Source organism: Pantherophis guttatus, chromosome 7 (assembly GCF_059756535.1).
Source record: "Pantherophis guttatus breed Tessera chromosome 7, ASM5975653v1, whole genome shotgun sequence".
Classification (NCBI taxonomy): Eukaryota; Metazoa; Chordata; class Lepidosauria; order Squamata; family Colubridae; genus Pantherophis; species Pantherophis guttatus.
Window position 1 is genome coordinate 23,210,246 of NC_142069.1, and position 16,935 is coordinate 23,227,180.

The 16,935-nt window shown below is 39.6% G+C and overlaps 1 protein-coding gene across 6 annotated transcripts in view; it reads left to right on the forward strand.

Moving 5' to 3' along the window:
* Nucleotides 1-16,935, forward strand: part of TBXAS1 (thromboxane A synthase 1) — a 275,226-nt gene that overhangs the window by 112,630 nt on the left and 145,661 nt on the right. For all 6 annotated transcript variants that reach the window (XM_034403670.3, XM_087873777.1, XM_034403666.3 and 3 more), the window contains exon 5: nucleotides 11,638-11,734. In XM_034403670.3, coding sequence (XP_034259561.2) covers nucleotides 11,638-11,734 — 97 coding nt within the window. The remainder of the gene's footprint in view (nucleotides 1-11,637; nucleotides 11,735-16,935) is intronic.

Sequence of the window (16,935 nt, forward strand, 5' to 3'; positions counted from 1 at the left end):
GTGCCTGTCCGTGAAGCGAGGCAGAACCTAAGTGGTGGCAAATGCACATTGTATAAAGATTTAATGCCTAATGTAGCATTAATGAATAACGGGGGGAAAAAATTAAGACGACTTTGGATCGAATATAGGTAAGTCTATAAGAGTGATTAAAATGAAAAACAACAGTGACTATTTAGATATTGGTCCACGATTCTTATTGTACAAGTAGCATTCTGTAAAAGCAGACAAAATATTACAAAACACCCCAAGGAATATTGGTGCCTTGCAATTGACAAACTGAGTTCTGGAGTCCCCTGCTTAGATCTTATCACCAACTTACAAGGTGCCTTTAATAAGCTCACATTCTTCTTCTGAACCCCATCATTTGCAATATATTGAGAATACTGTTGAGTTACCTTATACCAGTGATGGCTAATCTTTTCCAGACCGAGGGCCCAAAGTGCACTCATGCACGTGCAAATGCGCTGTGTGCGCCCGAACCCCCCAAATGCAATGTGCGTGCAGCCCCAGCACATGTGCCCCGCCTCTGCGCATGTGTCCCTCGTGTATGTGCATGCAGCTCTCCACATGTGCCCCACCCCCCGCACATTCACAGCAGACACCCGAAGACCAGCTGGCCGGCGGGAGGCACGTGCACATGTGCGACGGAGCTGAGCTGGGGCGACGGCTCGCATGCCCACAGAGAGGGCGCTGTGTGCCGCCTCTGGCACACATGCCATAGGTTCGCCATCACGGCCTTATACAGTTGTTAAAAAGGATGAGCAAATAAGTATTGCTAAGAAAATGTTTATTAAATTCTCAGAACATTTGAAGACTTTATCCAAATGCTCATTTTGATCAAATCCGCTGGGCGATGCTACCATTGGAGCAGTATAGATAATAGCAATTTGTAATCCAGAGTATAGCATGCAAATAACAATGGCATGGTTTCTGAAATGATGAATGATCTAATGTTGGATAAATTTTATTTAAATTGTATTTCCTTAATGTGATACCCTCTGGTTTTATATGAATAATCTTCTCATATAATGGAACTAATTGGAGCTGAATACCTACCATCCTCTTGTTGAAGATGGTAGGTGTTGACAAGAAAGCTTGATATAAGAATAATATGCATCTCTAAAGATTTGAACACTTGTTTTGCAAGTAAAAGTTTCCATGGATAAATTAACTGGAAACTGAGAACAGATTAGCAAGCTTGTAATTACTGTCTATATGTCTGTCTGTGTTATCACAATAAGCATTGATAATGCTAGAGTCAGGCTACATCTGTTGTCAGTGTGATAGTTTCACATTGCATTTTGATACAGATCATGGTTTTTGACTGCAGTTTGGAGTATTCCACTTCAAAAAAGATATCCTTGGGCTCCAAAATGTAAATATAAAGAGAACAGAAAGAGAATACAAATTGAAGAGTAACCAAGAATTGTGAATTTATTCAAGTTTTGATTATCATTCATTCAAAATATTTTCATTGTCAAAATAGATTTCAGATTTTTGAAACTAGATATCCACAGAGATTCAATAGGACAAACAACTACATCACTATCTATATTTCTGATCAGGGAATGTGGCCGACTGTTTCTGTGATGAAGAGAGATCAAAATAAAAACAGAAAATAAGAATATGGTATAAAAACATGGTTTTTCTAAAAGAAAGAGCTGAATTAGAAATTTCAGCAAAACGAAATATCCTCAATTGCTCAATAATCTGGCACAATATTTTGCTAGAAGCCTTCTTATATCTCAAACTTTATTGAAAATATTAACATGCACAAACAACTCTGTGAGAGGGACCTTGGAGTGCTAGTGAACTATCACTTAAAGATGAGTCAAGCATGTGCAGCAGTAGCCAAAAAAGCTAAAACAATCCTTGGTTGTATAAACAGAGGCATAGTATCAAAATCACATGAAGTATTAGTACCGCTTTATAAATCCTTAGTAAGACCACACCTGGAATACTGCACCCAGTTTTGGTCACCACATTACAAAAACGATGTTGAGACTTGGAAAAAGTGCATAAAAGAACAACTAAGATCATCAAGGCCTAGAGACAAAAACACATGAAGGAATTGAATGTGGCCAGTCTAGAGAAAAGAAGGACTAGAGCAGTTGTGAAATCCAATTTTTCTGTGGGTGTGGCTTGGTGGGTGTGGTGTGGCTTGGTGAGCATGGCTTGTGGGCATGGCAGGGGAAGGATACTGCAAAATTTCCATTCCCACCCCACTCCAGGGGAAAGGTACTGCAAAATCCCCATTCCCACCCCACTCTGGGGCCAGCCAGAGGTGGTATTTGCTGGTTCTCCAAACTACTCAAAATTTCCGCTACCGGTTCTCTGAACTGCTCAAAATTTCCGCTACCGGTTCTTCAGAACTTGTCAGAACCTGCTGGATTTCACCCCTGGACTAGGGGTGACATGATAGCAGTCTTCCAATATTTGAAGGGTTGCTACAAAGAAGAGGGGGTCAACTTATTTTCCAAAGTACCAGAAGGCAAGACAAGAAACAATGGTTGGAAACTAATTAAGGAGAGAAGTAACCTGGAATTAAAGAGAAACTTCATAACAGTGAGAAAACTTCTTAACAATGAGTTAACCAGTGGAACAGCTGGCCTTCAGAAGTTGTGGGTGCTTCATCACTGGAGGTTTTTAAGGAGAGACTGGACAGCCACTTGTCTGAAATGGTATAGGCCAGGGTCTCCTGCTTGAGCAGAAGGTTGGACTAGAATACCTCAAAGGTCTCTTCCAGCTCTATTCTGATTGATTGACAACTCTTTCCCAATAATAACATGCTCACTAATAACATTCTCTCCAGATTTCATACATGCTAAAAGGGATATAATTCTTCCTATTGAGTCTTTCCCACTACATACTTCTAAAAAATGATTTTTTGCTTTATTTAAACTAATTCTATTTATTCTACCCCTGACTGTCCACACTAGTTTAAAAACCACAAGATTGCACTTTAATTCTAATTGTTCTGTAGTAGGTTATCAGTAGTTCAAAATATATCAATCTATTAAGCAGCCAAACTATGAAATGAGCAGATTAGATGTTGCCTGGGTACCCTGGTATTCATGTATTAGGAAAAAGATGCAAGGTTTCTGTGTCTTAAGATGTGATTTCAAGAAACTCCCAAGGAGTATATCCCTGGTAAATGGCCATTTTAGCAGTACATGTTTTAAAAAAGAATAAGAAGGCATCCACAAAAGTAAAAACAAAAACAAAAACGGATAATGATTTTTCTAGGAACATGAGAAAAATCTATAAAAAAAATAGATGTCTTTTTTTGTCTATTATTTTCTATAAATAGACTTTTTGACATATCAGCCTGCTTATGCCCTCAGACCAGTTTCTTTTTTGCATCTCAGCTTTTATTTTGGCTGGGGGTGGGGAGGGCAATTCTACATTGTGGAACATATATTTCTCCTTCCATCCCCAGGCTATACTGGTATAGAAAAAGTCTTGTGATGCAGTAGGTTCTTGTTTAATTGGATGTGTAAGTCTTTAGCTGACAACTGTTTTATCTGTGTACTTCTCTTTCTTTTCACTGTTTGGTTTCTTTGTTTGCTTGAAGCTTTATTTTATTTCATGGTTTGTTTTTTTCTCATAGCAGCTAAAACTTCTCAACTGGTGAATATATAGTACAGATAAATGAATAAAGTGGTAGGACAGCGGAAGTGTGCATCTTTAACTCTTCAATAATAATAGATATATGCCTATGGGAATTGGTATTTGGGAGGTGTGTGAGTTTTTTGTTTTTGAAGTATGTGATCTGTGCAGCCCTTTAAAAATAAACATAAAACCGTAACATCTTCAAGGGTGACAACTTACAGTATGCCGATCTAGACCTCTTCTCCCTCACGGTTTCTTTCTTCCTCCTTTTTAACTTGCAAGAAAACATACACAGACATTAGTAACCCAGCAACCTAATTTGAGGGAACAAAATCTCTTTGGCTCCCTCTTGAGGTGATGTAACACAATTGTTTTTCATAAGCAAATGTCTGATAAATATGGGGGAAAATATGCCTGTCTCCTAGCCCATAATAATCTAGATTTCCTCCCAACACCAATCTAAAATTGAAATTGCCGGTAGAGCTATAAAAATGTGGCTATGTCTGAAGACAAGACAGTTCATAAGGCTGACTCGGAGTGATCGAAGTCTCAGCAAACAGATTGTATCTTTGTGGAAAAGTTTTTTCAGCCATTCCCTTTTCATTTAATAGAAAATAAATGGCTTTCCACACCTCACCCCCAAATGGTGAGATTTCCATGGTTGGCCTGCAGGATTCTTGCACTTATATGTCTCTGAGATGGCCAAGGAGTATCAGTGAACATCCTATCTTAAATGATACGGTTGGCTACCCACCTTCCAGGTAAATCATCATTGTCGTCATTGTCACCAGAAGGGACCTTGGAAGTCTTCTAGTACAACCTCCTGCTCAAACAGGAGACCCTATATTTCAGACAAATGGATGTCCAGTCTCTTCAGTCCAGTTGTGGGAACCCCCACAACTTCTGAAGGCAAGCTGTTCCACTGGTTGATTGTTCTCACTGTCAGGAAATTTCTCCTTAGTTCTAGGTTTCTTCTCTCTTTGTTTAATTTCCATTCATTGCTTCTTGTCTTGCCTTCTTGGTGGTTTGGAAAATAAGTCAACCCCCTCCTTCTTTATGGCAGCCCCTCAAATTTTGGAACACTGCTATTGTGTCACCCCATGTCCTTCTTTTCACTAGACTAGACATATCCATACTTACTCTATACCCGTGAGAAAACTTTGTGATACAGGGAGACAAGGGTACCATGTTGGAGTGAGGAAAAAGCAACAGCAGTATTTTCATTCACATAATGTAAGATGAAATATATCATCCCAACCCCCTGAAACACTCTGAGAATCAAAACAGAAGCTCCTTGTATAAGGAAAGACAGGTTTTGACTTAGACATGTAGTCCTATCAATTTTTGTTTAACTAATTATGTACAGTAGTATTACTTGTCCATTTTTCTGATTCCTGCTAGGTTGCAGGCCATGGGTCTCATGTATAACTAGAAATGGGTCTCATGTATAACTAGAAATAAACACAACGTGTCCTTAAGATTAGAACTGGTGAATCTGGGTTTCAAGTCTCTGCGAAGCTTAATCTGCACTTTGTAGGGAATGAATGGTATGTTTGCTGATTCTTTCTTCAGTTTTTATGTTGTAGAATCATCATCTCGATTGGAGTTAGCACAAATGATAAATCAAAATCCCTTCCCTTCCCCCCCCCCCAGCAAGTTGTATTTTTTATACAATCACCTTCATATTGGAAAGAGTGTTTTCTAAGAAGCTTTCATTTCTGGCAATATCACTTCATAGAGAATGTATGAGTTGAAAGGGACATTTTAAATCATTTTGTCCATTTCTTTTGCTTAGCACAAGGATCTATTATTCTAATGCAACAGCCTCTGTTGGAAAAACTCCAGCAGGAGGGGTGGGTGTCCATTCATGTTCTACCCTGCAATAGCTATTAATATCAAGAATTCCTCCTAATCTTCATCTTAAATCTCCTTTCCTTTATTTTGAACCCACAAGTTTTTGCCTGCTCTCTGTTTCAATAGAGAACAAATCTGTCCTTGCACATGACAAAGTCTTTTATAATCAGATTATGGCTCCACTTAGTTTAATTCTTTGCAAGGTAAACATGATCAATTGTACATACAGTTCTCTTCAGGGAGTCCCCTATTGCATTGGGCTTTTTAGCTGCAGCATCAGCTATTTGCTCATGTTGAGCTGGTGGCTCACTGGTGTGTGAGATGGATGTAAGAGATGGATGCTCTTACATTGATCTCACACACACACAATGCTTCCAAACCAAGCCTACCCAAAACTGTACCTAGGTGTTTGATTTGCCTACCTAAATTCATAATGATATACTTGTTATAGAATGTCATCCCTGATGGATCTGGCCAGTGCCTTGTCCTCTAAGGAGTTAGACAGTCCTCCTAACGCAGGGGTGTCAAACTCAATTTCATTGAGGGCCGCATCAGGACCGTGGTTGACCTCGGGCCAGGCGGGCATGGCCAGCTTGACACCACTCCCCAAACTGCTGGTGTGTTTCCTCTTCGCATTGGGTAGGCCGGCTGAACCCACGGTGGTCCAATGTTTCCTCTTTGTATTGGGTAGACTGGCTGAAGCCACGCTGGTCTGATATTTTCTCTTCGCATTAGGTAGACCAGGCCGAAGTGACACAGGTAGATCGGGCTGAAGTGACGCGGGCCAGTGCCATACATTTTCCAGGCCGGCCCTGCAGGCTGGATCCAACCACATCATGAGCCTAAATATGTAGGCCCTCCTCAATACTTTCTTCCAGGACAATGCTAAACCATTTATGAACAAACTTTGTGTGAAGCTTTTCCACCAGTTGCAAATCCAATAAACTGAAGTACTATGTAGCCCACCTTTATCCATATTCTGCAAGGACACCAAGTGAGACTTAAGATATTACTGAGACCTACGTATCCATAGTGTTCTTTGGTTTGCTTCCTGTTCAAGGTAGAATCTTTCGTATTGTTTGAATATATACTGCTTGACTGTTCTAATACCTTCTCTAATATCTTCAATATTCTATCTTATTAAAAAATCTTATCTGTAGGTCCTTGCATTATTCTCCCTTCACAACAACAAACCAATCGCCTTCTAGACTCTTTCGTGTTGGATATACAAAATAAATCTTTTTTATTATATTTTATAGTCCTCATTGGCCTCATTTATTTATTATTTATTTATTATTCGATTTTCTATACCGCCCTTCTCCTTTCGGACTCAGGGCGGTGAACAGCCAAAATAAAAACATTTATACATAAATACGATTAAAAATAGATTTAAAATAATTAAATTTGGCCCATAGTTTAAAATTTATCAATTTAAAATCCATATCAAAATTTAAAACCAACCATAAAATCATAAAATCAAGAGAGACCGGCTAACTGAAAGAGATGAGTTTTTAGGGCCCGACGAAAGGTCCGGAGGTCGGAGATCACTCGTATCTCTGGGAGTAGATTGTTCCAAAGGGTAGGTGCCACCACAGAGAAGGCTCTCCTCCTGGGGGTCGCCAGCCGGCATTGTCTAGCCGACGGCACCCTGAGGAGGCCCTCTCTGTGGGAGCGAACTGGCCGGTGGGAGGCTATTGGTGGCAGAAGGCGGTCCTGTAAGTACCCTGGCCCTAAGCCATGGAGCGCTTTAAAGGTGATCACCAACACCTTGAAGCGCACCCGGAAGTCCACCGGAAGCCAATGCAGCTCGTGCAGGAGAGGAGTCACATGGGAGCAAATCAGACTGGGAGCCCTGTGCAAAGGAAACGACGAGTTAAATTTGCTCTTTAATACACAGTATAAGGTAGAAAATTTGACCTTTAACTTTCCTGATTCCATATCTATGGACTCAGGTTAACCATCTATGTGTCTTAGTTATCTGCCCATGCTTCTGTTTTTATATAATTCTTTTTTTTTTTTTATTGGTTTAAAAAGGAACTCACAATTCATTTGTACTGGCTTTTTAAACTTTTCCAATTCTTCCTTCTCCTTCCTTCCTTCTTCCTTCTCATGGAGATTTTTTTAATACCTGTGTATTTAGAATCTAATTTTTCATGATTTCTGCTCCTTTTCAATTTATTTGAGGATGTTATCCCATAATTAACTGCCCACTTTCCTGAATCAATTAAAAACAGCTTTCCTGAAATCCAAAACACCTGACTGACTTCTTCCATCTTTCCTTCCTTAAATATCTTCCATTCAAACATGATGTGACCACTTTCTGTAAAATTGCTTTGCACCTTCAGGCCATTGACCAATTCCTCTCTGTTAGTCAGAATTATGTCCTGAATAGTTGACTTCTGTATTTCTTCTCTTTTCTGGGAAAAAAAATGAAATTTCTGAAAGATTAAATTTATAACATATCAGAATTCTGCTCTATCTCCCACACCTAAATGAGTTTTCCAGCAAATGTCAGGGTAGCTGAAGTCTTCAATTACCATTCTAATCTTGAGAACTTTAAAAAGGCTTCACTTCCTTTGTCTAGTAGATGGCCTATAGTAAACTCCCACAATAGCAACACTTTGGTTTCTTACCGGTTTTAACCTTATCTATATACTTTCAATAGGGCTTTTATTCAAGGACAAGAATTTCTTCACAGGCATATTGGATTCTTTTTTCCCCCATACAAAGTCATTCTGACTCCCCTTTTCTATTTCTTTGGAACAAGTAGAAGATACTACAAGAAGGCACTTGTATTTTCCTCTTTTCAAGCTTAACTCCCATTCTGCAAGTCTTCTGTAATAGCTATCACAGGTCATATTTGCTTTTCTGTGTGAAGATTTCTAGTTCGTCCTGTTTTCTATCTTATACTGTGTATTAAAGAGCAAATTTAACTCGTCGTTTCCTTTGCACAGGGCTCCCAGTCTGATTTGCAGTTTTGCAAGTTTATTTCAGAGTAAAAAATACAAAAACCTAAAGGGTGGTCAGCTTTTTCCATCGATTTTAGAATAAAAAACTTCAGAATAAAAAATATGAAGAAAGGATTAGCTGCATGCTGCATATTTAACCCATTGTGTAACTGGACACTAGGTACTTCTGTGCTAATCACGTCATGGATCCGCCCTCTCGGATCCGTCTCTGGATGCAAGTTTGGAGAATGAGGATGAGAGGAAAGAACGGAGCCGAGTTATGGCCTCAATTGGGGATTGGAGAGTGGTGAAATCCAGCAGGTTTTAACAGGTTCTGGAGAACCGGTAGCAGAAATTTTGAGTAGTTCAGAGAACTGGCAAATACCACCTCTGGCTGGCCCCAGAGTGGGGTGTGAATGGAGATTTTGCCATATCCTTCCCTTGCCACACCCACCAAGTCACGCCCACAGAACTGGTAGGGAAAATTTTTGGATTTCACCCCTGGGTGGAGTCCACACCTCCTTCTGATCCAAGGCCATGTAGAGCAGAATGGAGGCAGGCACAAAACTGTTCAGCTAGACTACTCGTGAGGAGGCACCTTCTTGAAGGGCTGCACCAGTGTTGCCTACTTAATCCTGCCCCAAGGACTTTTAGTGTTGCTGGAGCAATGTGCCCAGTTCCATGCCTTGTGTTCTCATGCCATGTATCCTAACCCGTTTAACTTGTGGACTGCTTCCCAGGACTTTGTGTACGCCCGTTGGACTCTGTTACCCAGAGACTCTTGTCATGCTGACTTGAGAATTCAAACCTGTGCAACAAGGGCTGGGTGGGTTGTTGAATAAACATTTGTAGAAATCTTGCTGTATGTGCGTGTGTGTGAGGGGAGCAGGGCAGCATACATCACTGGTTACTCTGGCCAACACCATGAAATTATTGATTGATGAAATGGGGAAAATGAAGAAATGCGCTCTGTAGAGGAAAGCAATGTGGTACTTGATAACTAATATTACGTAATGAAGAAATGAAGACAAATAAAATGGAGTTTTACTTGAGGAGTGAAAGAGACAAATGCTCTCTTCCCACTGCCTAAACACAAAATTGGATATACTCATTAAAATTTACACACCATATCCTTTTGAGCAGTTTGCAAGTCCCTTTGAAACGATCTGAATAAGAATTTGAAAGGAAACCAAATTACTTTGAATTATAGGAAAAATATTTGTGGTGTTTACCTACGATAAGGTTGTACTTAGTAATCTCTAAAAGCCAAAGCTATCTGTCCTCTATCTGAGTGCTCCAGTGCATCCTCCCAGTCGTTTCCGTGTCTCAACATCTTTTATTTACCAATTAAGGCTGGGAGAAATATACTGCAAATATGCTGGTGGGAAAAATCAGAGCAAAGTGTTTGAGGTAAAGCTGCTGCTGGGGATGAAAGGAAGTAGTAGGCTACTTTATACTTCACTTTTTCTTCAGACGTCTTTTCCTGATTGCAGATTGGCTCAGTAAAGGCATCTTCACATAAAAGACGTTTTGCTCAATTTCCCGTGCCTATTTTAAAATTCATTTGTGGTTTTTTTTGCAGGATTTCTGTTTGCAATTTTTTTCCAACCTCTTTCTCTAAAGTTACTGATGGCACAAGAAATTACTACAGTTAGCCTCATTATAGATGGTCAGCTAGACCTGTTATCAAAACATCCACTTGCTTGTATAGTTTGAAATAAATATAGCACATGTTATTCAGGTTTCTGTCAAGAACATTGTGTCTTTGAAATGGTCATCTTTATCCCTCTGATAAAGTTTGAGATTACAATTGGAAGGGGGAAGTTACATAGAAGCTACATGTATTCTTGTAAGAATTTGGGTTATGTGCTATGTAGACTACTTGTTTATTCGGTAATGTTCGTAGTGTGATTGACATTAAAGTGAATTATGCTAAACCCTGTTGGTAGACCTTTATTTGTCAGGTCTAAAGAAGCAACACAATGGTTGGGATCTTAGACTAAGTCCTGTGTATAAAACTATGGTTGCTTGAATATATTACAGTTGACAGAGTTCTCACAGCAAAAAGAAACAAATCACATCTTGCTTTAGTGTGGCATGGGAACTTTACAATTGTGGCTGTAATGAGGACATAGCAAAAATGTTAATTAATATTTTATTTAGCTTTCCTGGAATAGGGAGAATAAAGACTCTGTTGTCTATCTCTCCCACTCAATCTTGCTTCCAAAAATTTATATACAACTCACATAAACCAAAAGAAAAATCAGGAGTGAAATTGCTTTTCTTAAGATTCTATACTACATTATAATAGTAGTGACCAGGAAAAGTCTGATGAATACCGGTATTGAACAAATCCTTTTTAATTTTTATTAGCTTCTGATATTTGAAAGTGTATGCTTGTGATTTCCTTCCATACTTAGTGTTGCTATTTCATGGAAGTCCATATACTGTATTTTTCGCACTATAAGACGCACTCTCCCCCCAAAAAGTGGGTGGAAATGTCTGTGTGTCTTATAGAGCAAATTTTGCAGTGGGGGGGAGGGGTTGGTCGCTGCCACCTGTCACCACTACCACTGTTCACCGCCGCAGGGAAACGCTGGAGCTTTTGCTGCTGAGTAACTGATTGGCGGTTGGATTGGCCTCTCAGAATATCACCGATCAGCTGTTTTAGGTGGTGGGGATTGCCACCCATCGCCGCCACTACCATTGCCGATCACTGCCAATCGCAACAGTCATTTGCTAGCCATTCGTCGCTGCCGATTGCCACCACCATTCGACCGACAGCGATGGGTGTGATCAGCAGCGGCGGCAATCCCCGCCACCTAGAACAGATGATTGGCAGTATTCCAGGAGGCCGATCCAATCGCTAATCAACCGCTCGGCAGCAAAGGTTCCAACATTTCCCAGCGGTGGCAACAGCTCAGCTCAGTTGATCAGTGGTGGGTGCAACAGAGCGGATCCCTGATGAGCCACATGCTGGGGCTGTGATAACATGCTGAAGCTGACCAGGCTGTTTGCTGTTTGCTGCAAGGACGCTAGCCAGATGAATACCGGATGGATGCTGGGAGGCAGAGGCAGATTTTTTTGTTTTTTGTTTCCCTTCTCTAAAGCTAATTGCGTCTTATGGTCTGGTGCGTCGTATAGTACGAAAAATACGGTATCTACTGCTTACTTTAGTCGCTAATGGAACCTTTCTCTTCTGTTCATTTGTAACTGAATACAGGTATTACATTGGTCGTCGAATGTACATAGTGATATCTGAGCCAGATATGATCAAATGTATCTTAGAGGATGATTTCAGAAACTTCAGGAACAGAATGGTAAGTCAGCAAATTAAAACTGTGGTTCCTTCTCTTTGATTCTCTGTTTCATGTCCTAATATTGTCTTCCATGGTCCTATTCTGAATGTCTCCTATGTACAGATATAAAGAGTAAGTCTTTTCAGTAGTGGCCCCGTTTTCAATAATATCCTCCCCAATCATTTGCCTGCAATTTACTTTGTTCTCTTTTAAGTATAAAACTAAGACAGTTCCATGTTCTTAGGCCTTATCATGATAATTTTACATTTATACTATAGTATGGCATTTTTGATACATTTTTATGCTTCTAAGCAATTGATGTCTTAAAATAGCTATGCTGTCCTTAATTGAAACATTTAATTGTGACTATAAAATGTTTAAAAACCACACTAGGAAAACTTCTGTTTTGAAGGAAAACATAGGTGAGATGGGTGACAAATAAAGTCAAGTAAATAAATAATTTTAAATTAAGGGAAAAAACCAAGCAAATAAAATCATAAGAATTCTACAAGGACTATTTGACTGTTTTGTTGTTTTCAGTATTTCACTGATTCTTCGGTGTATGATGTAAGTTACTCTAAAGAGGGACAAACATCTCTCCAGTACTTTCCCATATTTCTTATAAATGTTTTAAATAAATGAACAAAAAGGGGTGGGGCCAGGGGTGAAATGCTCCCGGTTTGCCCAGTCCGGTAGCAATGGCGGTGGGTGGTTTGGAGAACCGGTAGCAAAAATCCCTGCCCTCCCCCATGCCCAGCTGAGCCGCACAATCATCAGAAGCTTTTTTTTTAATTTTTAAAAGCATTTTTTCTACAACCTCTTCGGCCAAAAAAATGCTTTTAAAAGTAAAAAAAAAAGCCTCTGATGATCGTGCGGCTCAGCTGGGATCATCAGAGGCTTTTAAAAGCATTTATTTTTACAACCTCTTTGAGGTTGTAGAAAAAAAATGTTTTTAAAAGAAAAAAAAGCCTCTTATGATCAGGCAACTCAGCTGGGATTGTCAGAGGCTTTTCAAACCATTTTTTTTACAACCTCTTCGGTCGAAGAGGTTGTAGAAAAAATAATTTTAAAAGTAAAAAAAAAAAAGTTGGCCATGCCCACCCAGTCACATTACCCCCACCACCAAGCCATGCCCACAGAACCGGTAGTAACAAATTTTACATTTCACCACTGGATGGGACTATGTTATGGCTAAAAGTTTCAGCAATATGTCCATTGCTCAGGTCAAAAATGAATACTTTGGATTGGTTCAGTATCGTACTGTACAAGGTAAGGTGACAATCATGTAAAGCAGGGTGTAATCTTTTTTAAAATATTTAAATAATTTGTCATTATAAATATTTTTAAATTAAATAATTATTTAAAATCAAAGGTTTGGAATAAAGGGATCATTGAAAGGGAAAGAATAACAGGGATTTAATTGTTTTTATTAGAATTCTATTAGAATAGGGAGGGGCACGGTGGCTCAGTGGCTAAGATGCCGAGCTTGTAAATCGAGAAGTCGGTAGTTCAGCAGTTTGAATCCCTAGTGCCGCGTGACGGCATGAGCTCCTGTTACTTGTCCCAGCTTCTGCCAACTTAACAATTCGAAAGCACGTAAAAAATGCAAGTAGAAAAATAGGGACCACCTTTGGTGGGAAGGTAACAGTGTTCTGTGCTCCTTTGGCATTTAGTCATGCCAGCCACATGACCATGGAAACGTCTTCGGACAGTGCTGGCTCTTCGACTTTGAAACGGAGATGGCACCGCCCCCTAGAGTCGGGAACGACTAGCACATATGTGCGAGAGGAACCTTTACCTTACTAGAATTGCAGACTGAATTGAGAATTAGTGTTATTTATTTGCTTGCTTGCTTGCTACAGTTTATATGCTGCTCAATGCAAACAAGGATTTACATAGTTGCTGTTTACATTTGGGGAAGTTAATTACACATTACTTCAATTGAAATTTCCCTTCCCATACCTATTGGAAGAAAACATACAAGTTGATTTGACTTATTAGGCCCATGCTATGAGAAGAAAATGAATTGGATTGTCTCACATTTTTTTAATCCAAATTACGTATTGTCACAGGCCCTTTGTTTTCAAAAGCCATTTACTCAGTAGTAGCTAGTTGCTTGTGTAGAACTTCATCTACTTTATTCCTAAGAGGTAGATGTCTATGGAGATTCTCAGTCATCCAGGTCATGGTTGTCCCAAAGATGCTTTTTCAGGAGCTGAAGAAGCTTCTTGGATGAGAAGGGAAATGTCTTCAAAGAAAAACCAGAAAGTCCAGTTGCCTCTTGAAAAAGCACTTTTGGGACCTAAGAGGTAGAGTATGATAGCATATGAGAAAGAAATGGAAGGATCTCTATACATAAACAATGTATATAAATTGTGAACAGTGTTTCTCCATAATGCTTTGGAATTTAACAGTTAATTTGTAGGTTTCTTGAAAGAATACAGAAAAGACAACACATTCATGCATGTCACACTCCATCCATAAGAATGTCTTCAAAACTCCTTTGAAAGACTTTATTAAACAAATTATTTGTCAACAAACTGAATGAGAACTTGTAGAAAAGAGATGGAACATCACTTCCCTGTCTAGGAGTAAGATATGCCACTATCTTTTAATTTTGTTCATTGTTATTATCTTCAGTTTGGGATGAGAATACAGATCTCCACTGTCTATTTTATAGCAAAGATGGGCAACTTTGGTCACATTTTAATTCTGTGGGAGAATGATAGCAAGAGGTTATAATTGATGAGGTAGTGTTACAATGTTGGGATATTGTGACATATATACATTTATATTTGAAGCAGATTGCACATTAGGGAGGGGTTGCATAATGGTTATTATTGCTATTAAATGTATTAAATCTATGCAAAATCTTACACCATTCTTGCCTTAATTTTTATTTTAGTGGCAGAATTTGGATACAATGATAATGGGCTTGAAGGCTACATATGACCGATTCTTGCTTATTTCTGCTTTAATAAAATAACTTTTGGAAGCTTATATCTATATAGCTAATTTCTTCATGAATTTACCTCGTATTTCCAGCTCCTAAATTCTGTATTCAAGACCGATGAAATAAATACCTGGAGACTTTAAAAAGGCCACTCATGCCTTAGGCTGAAATTCCATCTCTGGCCAGTTAATAATCTCTTCATGATCCTGTCTCGTTCCCAGACTTAGCACACTTTGATGGTGTCAACCTAGACAGCTTTAGGTTCAATCATTTTCTCACTTTATGTCTGGCTACTGAATTTAATTAATACATATATATATATATATATATAATTAACTTTGACTCCTGTCCTTTCCCAAGAATTTGGGATGGGTGCAGTATTTAAAGGCATACCAAAATGCATACAAGGTGCACAAATACATCTGTTTTAAATGATTTGGGATAGGTTTTTTGTCATGAAACTTCACCCAGATTCAACGTGCAATCCTAGCTACTTCAAATAAGAAATGCAAAGTAACATTTTAAAGAGACAGGAGGGGGAAAAAAAAAAAGCTCCCTTGTTCAACTTTGAATGCACTGAAAAAAGCCACTGCTCAATTGTTTCTCAAAAGCTCTGTGAGATGGCGATTATCCAAGGCAAGGACATAGAAGCAGCAATTGACAACTCTTCTTTTCTTCTTCTTCCTCTTCCTCCTCACCAGGGGTGTCAAACTCGATTTTATTGAGGGCCGCATCAGGTTTGTGTTCGACCTCAGGGCTAGAGTGGGTGTGGCCAGCTCAACGTTACACCTGTCGGGGTGCCTGTGGTGGCCTGAGCACTCTGTTAGTGAAAATGGGCTCCCGAGCTCCGTTTTCAGCTGCTATGGCCTCCTGCAACCCTCTGCCAGCTCTGTTTTCACTGGCAGAAGCACCGTGGGCCAGTCCTTTGTTGTTTCCCGGGTGGCCCCGCAGGGCAGATCTAAGTCCCTCGTGGGCCAGATCCAGCCCCCAGGCCTTGAATTTGATACCCCTGCTCCTCACTATCGAATATAATTGTTTAATAAAGATGAAATCAGACATTAATAAATTAATAGGAAAACAGATACCCCTCAAGGTGAGAGCCACCCCCCCACCCTCTTGGCCTTCCAAAAAAGCCTCAAAATCTGATTCTGCCATTTGGTCTGGGGACACGATGGGGGTGTACCACCATGCTGGAGGTGGTTAGTGGACCGGGAAGGAGATTCCCCCCCCCCACCCCCGCTGCATCTCCACCCCATTATATTTTGGGTTTTATTTAATCTGTTGATTTTAATATTTAATATTTTAACATTTTGTACTTACTTTTACAATGTTGTAAGCCACCCGGAGTCACTTGACAATGAGATGGTTAGCATATAAATTGAATAAATAATAATAAACAAATCATTGCCTGTAGAAAAAAAAATCCTTTCTAAGTTCTGAGGGGCCAGCCCTTTGAGATAAGCCAAGTCAGGAAATAGACATGCACAAGAAATACTTTAGTGATAAAGGCTATATTAATAGAATCTTGAAAGCTCATTGAATACTTACTATTTCTGGGTTCCCATTTTTTTTTTTTTTTAGTATCACTGCTTCCTTTGTATAATCTCCAATTCTGAATAGGACGTCATATAATTGTTTGATTTTAGTAGCCTTGCAATTTTACTTACGTTCACTTATTTTTAAAATGTCCAATATAATGTGCTGCTGCTTCTTTTTTTCAATTGTAGGTTTTCCCTGGTTTATGCTTTTCATATTCTATGTTCTAATGGCATGTATTGTTTAAAACAAGAAGTCCTTTTTCAGTAATGGCACAATTAGTAAGTAAAGACTTGTTTGGACTTCCTTATAGATTTGGTTAAGTCATCACCTTCAGACTTCCTTAGGAAAGCTTAGCATTCGTGTCCAGTAAAACAAGACATACGTTTGACCAGGGAATCTATTTGTCTAGCACCCAAACAAATATTTTAGCTATATCCATATATTTTAACACAGCAGTTACTAACCTTTCTGGTTCCATGGACCACTAGCAGTGGCAGCAGGGGAGATTGGTGGCGGTGGGGGGGATGGTTTCAGGGGTAGTATTCACTTACCTTCGCTACCGGTTTGCAAATGTGAGCACGCGCGCATGCGCAGAGCCTTCCGTGCATGTTCAGAGCGTCAAAAACGGGACATGATGACATCCAGGCAGGTGGGCAGGACTCCCGCAGCCGTCACTACCAGTTCACCCGAACTGGATAGAACCGGCTGAATATCATCACTGGATGGTTTT